At 40.4% G+C, this 6281-nt stretch overlaps 1 protein-coding gene across 1 annotated transcript in view; it reads left to right on the top strand.

Moving 5' to 3' along the window:
• MUC4 (mucin 4, cell surface associated) overlaps window positions 1–295 on the top strand; it is a 49652-nt gene extending 49357 nt beyond the window's left edge. Inside the window, exon 24 of the mRNA XM_006906184.2 lies at window positions 103–295. Coding sequence (XP_006906246.2) covers window positions 103–295 — 193 coding nt within the window. The remainder of the gene's footprint in view (window positions 1–102) is intronic.
• The last annotated feature ends 5986 nt before the right edge of the window (window positions 296–6281 follow it).

The raw sequence follows: 6281 nt of genomic DNA, 5'->3' as shown, positions 1-6281 counted from the left end.
GGGAGGCCTGTGGAAATCCTCCTCTGGCCCCCAGAGGAGGGAGTGGTGAGGCTAAGGGCCCTCCTCCCCCTTACTGATTGTGATCTCTCTCTCTGTTCCCAGCTGTGTGCCCTTCTCCATCTACACGCCCTGGGGAGATCGCTGCGAGCATCTGAGCATGAAACTCAGCGCTGTCTTGGGGATCCTCTTTGGGACCCTGGGTGCCCTCTTGCTGCTGGGGACTGCGGTGTTTGTGGTCCTGCGCTTCTGGAGCTACAGGACCCAGTGCTCCTACCCCCTGGACTCAGAAAGCTGAGGCTTTATCCCAAGGGGGCAATTGTTATCTAAGATACCTCAAGATCCACCCCAGCCTCCCCCGCCCACTTCCAGGCACCTTTTTGCTTTGGAAAGATTGGAAAAAGGAAAGTGACTGAAGGCTACACGATTCTTCAAAGAGAATGAATAATGAGAATTAATAATAATAAAGACAAGAGCACACCTTATCAGTAAACACAGAAGCATACAGGAAGAGGCCATAAAGACCTACTACATAAATGGATGGATTTTCACAGAGACATACCCACAAGGAGGACACTGACCTACACACACACACACACACACACACACAATGGGGTGATGGCTCTTGGTTAAAAACCAAAATTCATTTGCACATAAAACTCTCCAGTTTACTTCTAGTTAAAATCTATTTAAATAAAATCTTTGCCTTTTTGTGTTTGCAAAGCCATGTATTCCATTCATGATTTTCCTCTGGTAGCTGAAGGGCTGGGCAGTGGGATGAGGAGCAGAGGCAGGCGGGACCCAATCCTGCTTCGACCTTCAGTACTCCATGTTGGGAAGCTGGTTGCTCCGGCCCAGACTTGGATCCTTGCTTCCGCCCTCACATCACCTTCCTCCCCTCACCCCAACACAATCCAAGGCCTGGTCCTCTGAAGAGGATAGTAGTGATACCCCCACACTTTCCCTGTCCTTTCCTGGGACTCCAGGCAGAGTCTTCTGAGCATCTCCACCCCACGGCCCCTCAACCCCACTCTGTGTGCTTGGTCCCAGCAACTTGATCAGTTTCCACCTCACCTTTCTCCCTTAGCAGGCAGAATTTTATACCTCTCTTGTGTAACAACTCCAAAAAGAGTTGGTCCATAACTCCCGTGTCCGAGGTACTTCAATTTCAACTCTATGCAAAAACTGGGTGACTGCTTCTTGTTCCTAAATATTGAATCCCCGAAGAAAGAATCTGATTGGTCCAAATTACAGTCAGTTGTTTATCTCTGACCCAATCAAGTACAGCCACAGGATAAGGACGGGGGTCACATGATATGAACCTAGTGATCAGGCTCACTCTTGTAGGTGAGTGAGTAGTGGTCTTGGAGGAAGTTCTCACAGAAACATAATCTTTGATCGGAGCAGGGAGCCGAAACTGCCTGCCCTACATAGAGAATGACTTCTCTCAGAAGGTGAAGCCCGTCCCATATGTAGGAGGCTGTGGCTTTACCCTCAAAGGCCCCCAAATGTAATCTTGTCTCCATATTAAACCACAGTCATTTAATCCCAGCATTCATTTATCAAGAATTAAGTACATAACCCAAATGGGTTCACTAGTGAATTCCACCAAACATCTCAGGAAGAAATTCTACCAATTCTCTATAATCTCTTTTAAAAGATTGAAGCAGAGAGGATACGTCCTAACTTCTTTTATAAGACCATCATTACCCTACTACCAAAACCAAAATAAGACATCATAAGAAAAGAAAACTATACATGATCTCTCTCATGAAATTAGATGCAAAAATCTTCAAAAAAAAAGTTAGCAAATTGGAAATGATGACAAATAAAAAGAATTATATACCACAACAATGTGGTATTTATCCCACGTGATCATATCAATGCAAAAAAAAAGCATTAACAAAATTAAACACCCATTTGTGATAAAAACTCTCAGGAATCGAGGGAATCTTCCTCAGATTTTTTTTAAAAGATCTGTATGGTGTCAGATGGGTACCAGACTTATTGGGGTGATGACTTCCTCAGTGTCTAATTACCATGTAGTACACCTGAAACTAATATGTTGCATGTCAAGTATAATTTAAAATTTTTTTTAAATGTTAACTTATAAAAACCTACAGCTGGGGGACGGCTCCATAGTGTAGTGGTTAGCATGCTTGCTTTGCATGCAGAAGGACCTGGGTTAGCACCCCAGGTGGAGCCACAGACCATACCCTGCGTGCGCCAGGCCCCAGGTGTGCCAGGCCCCCCAAGTGCGCTGGGGTGCCAGGCCCCAGGTGCGCCTGGCCCCAGGTGCACCAGGCCCCGGTGCACACCACAAGCGTGTGGTAGGGGACACCCCGCCTTCAGAGATCCAGTTCTTAAGGGGAAATGGCAACATCCATGGGTCAGGGGTGGAAGTGGGGGGCGGGGGGGAATTAGAGAGGGGAAAAAAAAAACCCTACAACTATCATCATACTTAACGGTGAGAAACTCAAAGCTTTCCAGCTAAAATTGGAACAAGGCAAAAATGTCCCCTCTCAGCACTGCTTTTCAACATCGTATTGGGAGTCCTAACTAATTCAATAAGACAAAAAAAAGAAATAAAAGATATTCAGATTGGGAAGGAAGAAATAAAACTATCATTGTTCACAAATGATATAATCATCTATGTAGCAAATCTAAATTGATTTTTAAAAAAAACTGGAACAAATAGTAATTTTAGCAAGATTGCAGAATGCAAAGTTAATGAATAAAAGTCAATTGCTCTCCTATATGCCATCAATGAACAAATGGAATTTGAAATTAAAAACACATTACCATTTATATTACCAAACCCCTAGAATTAAATACTTAGGTATAACTCTAAGAAAACATGTACAATAACTGTATAAGGAAAACTAAAAAACTCTGACGGAAGATATCAAAGAACTAAATAAATGGAGAGCTATCCTATGTTCATGGGTAGGAAGACTCAATATTGTCAAGATGTTAGTTCTTCCCAACTTGATCTATATATTCAATGCAATCCCAACCAAAATCCCAATAAGATTTTTTGTAGATATTAACAAACTGATTTTAAAGTTTACTTAGAGGGCTGAAAAACCCAGAATAGTCAACTCAATATTGAAGAACAAAGTCATAGAACCTACACTACCCAGTGTCAAGACTTATTTAAGTACTTTATAAGCTACAGTGATCAAGACGGTATGATGTTGGCAAAATAATAGATAAATAGATCAATGGGACAGAATAGAGAGCCCAGAAATAGGAAAAATAATAGACAAATAGATCAGTGGAACAGAATAGAGTCCAGAAATACATTCACATAAACATAGCCAACTTATCTTTGACAAAGAAGCAATGACAACACAGTGAAACAAAGATAGCCTTTTCAACAATTGGTATCAGAATAACCGAACATCCTCATGCAAGAAAATGAATCTAGACACAGTCCTTCCAACTTTCGCAAACATTAACTCAAGATGGACCATAGACCTAAATGTAAAACTCCTCGAAGATAACAAAGGAGAAACCCTCAATGGCCTTGGATATGGCGATGACTTTTCATATACAACTCCAAGTTATGATCCATGAAAGAAAGAACTGATAAGCTACACTTCATTAAAATTACAAAATTCTGCTCTGTGGCAGACTGTATCAAGAGAATGAGGAAACGAGCCACAGACTGGGAGAAAATATTTGCAAAAGGCACATCTGATAAAGAACTGTTATTCAAAATAAACAGAGGACTCTTAAAATTTAACAATAAGAAAATGAACAGCCTGATTACAAAATCAGCAAAAGACCTGAGCATAGACTTCACCAGGTAAGATGTATAGATGGCAAGTAAACATATGAAGAGATGTCAAAATGCTATGTCATCGGAGAACTGCAAATTAAAAGAACAATGAGATACCATTACATACCTATTAAAATGGCCAACATCTGGAACACCGACAACACTAAATGCTGGTGGGGACATGGAGCAAAAGAAATTCATTTATTACTGCTCAGAATGCAAAGTGGTGCAGCCACCTTGGAACACAGTCGGCTATTTCTTACAAAATTAAACATTTCACAATATGATCCAGCAATCACACCCCTTCATATTTACCTCAAAGAGTAGAAAACTTATGTTCACACAAAAACCTGTACATGTGTGTTTATAGTAGCTTTATTTGTAATTGCCAAAACTTGGAAGCATCCAAGGTATTTTTCAGTAGATGAATAGATAAATAATGGTACATCAGACAATAAAATATTTTTCAGCACTAAAAAGATATGAACTTTGAATCAAGCCATGAAGAGACATGAAGGAAAGGCTATGTATCTTATAATTCCAAATATGACATTCTGGAAAAGGCAAAACTATGGAGATAGTAAAACAAAGATCAGTAGTTGCCAGGGATTGGGGGGAGGTAATGATGAATAGAAAGAGCACAGAGGATTTTTAGGGCAAAGGTGGATGCATGTCATTATACATTTGTCCATACCCATAGAATGTACAACACCACTGCTGGAAATGTTGGTAGGCGGGAAGGTTGTGTGTGGGGCAGGGGAGGAGATATTTAGAAACTCTCTGTGCTTTTGGCTCAGTTTTGCTGTGAGCATAAAATTATTCCAAAAAATGAAGCTTATTAATTTAAAAATAATAAAATTTTAAATAAAAAGAATTAAAGATTAAAGAAGTACAAATTAGTAGTTGATAGCTGGGCACGAGGATCGGGAGCACACACAGAGAATGCAGTTAGCATTAATACGATGGCTAAGTGGAGAGCCAAGGAAGGGAGGGAGCAATTGGGGGGATCGTTTTATGAACAATATAGATGTTTAACCAGTGTATTGTATACTTGAAACTAATTTAAATAAATAAATTTATTTTAAGAAAAGAATTAAGCGCAGATGCCACTGGAGAGAGATGGGGTGGGGGCGCATTTTTCAGCAGTTAGAAAGAAGAGGATGTAAAGCAAGGAGGGAGGGACGGTGCAAACAAGCACAGTGGACTGATGAGACTGCCTTGGCCCTGACCATTGCAATCCCAAGACAAGTTAGGTGATGAGGACTTTGTAATGTGACTCAAAGTCAGGGAGGGGAAGGCTTTCTTTTAGCTTAAGGTCCAATAGTTACATCTTATCCTAAAACCAGTGAGGACTCTTGGCGAGGGATTGACTCATGCTATGCAAGACATGATTATTATAGGGAGGTGGATAAGGATAAAAGGAATCAAATATTTGGTGACAGATAGAAATGTAACTTTGGGGGGTGAACACGCAATGCAATATATATATGACATACTGTTGAATTGTACCTTGAAACTTATTTGATTTTATGAATATCGCCCCAATAATTTTTTTAAAAAGCATGATTGTTATAGATCCTTTGTTTCACCACGCATGGAGAAGGAAACCCCAAGAGAACAAAAGCAAGGTGGAAAACAGGGAGCAAGTCCACCCCAAATCCAAAGTCCTTCCTCTCTTCATCCACCTTCAGACACTAAGCTTCTTCTCCTCCAATGGAGCGATGGAAGGGGAGCAGGAAAGCAGAATATGTGTAACGGGCAATCCTGCCAGAAGCAGCGAGATGTCTAAAGCCTAAGAGAAGGTTGTAGGTTTGCTACAGCAGAAGGAAACCTATGGATCGGGAAAAGAGAGGAAGTGCGGACGCTGGTGGGAGAGGAGGCATTAAAAGTAGGGTTGTCAAAAAAGCCAAAAACATACAGTGGAGAAAGGAAAACCTCTTCAATAAAAGGTGCTGGGAAAACTGAAAGGCCACCTGCAAAAGAATGAAACTAGACTGTTGTCTATCACCACACACCAAAATTAACCAAAATCGATTAAGGACCTAAATATAAGACCTGAAAAAATAAAATGCATAGAAGAAAACATAGGAACTAAACTCAAGGACCTTGGACTTAAAGAGGATTTTATGAATTTGACCTCAAAGGCAAGGGAAGTAAAAGCAAAACTAAATGAATGAGACTACGTCAAACTAAAAAGCTTCTGCTCAGCAAAAGAAACCGTCAATAAGATAAAGAGAAAACCATCCAAATGGGAAAATATATTTACAAGCAACACCTCCAATAAGTGCCTAATATCCAAAATATACAAAGAACTCATACAACTCAATAACAACAAAAAAACGATCCAATCAAAAAATGGGCAGAGGACCTGAGCAGACACTTCTCCCTAGAAGACATACAAATGGCCAACAAATATATGAAAAGATGCTCAACATCGCTAGCTATTAGGGAAATGCAAATCAAAACCACAATGAGATACCATCTCACACCTGTTAGAATA

The sequence above is a fragment of the Pteropus alecto genome, unplaced genomic scaffold (genome assembly GCF_000325575.1).
Source record: "Pteropus alecto unplaced genomic scaffold, ASM32557v1 scaffold311, whole genome shotgun sequence".
Lineage (NCBI taxonomy): Eukaryota > Metazoa > Chordata > Mammalia > Chiroptera > Pteropodidae > Pteropus > Pteropus alecto.
The sequence above is the reverse complement of the archived record's forward strand: the minus strand, read 5'-3'. Positions and strand labels throughout refer to the sequence as shown.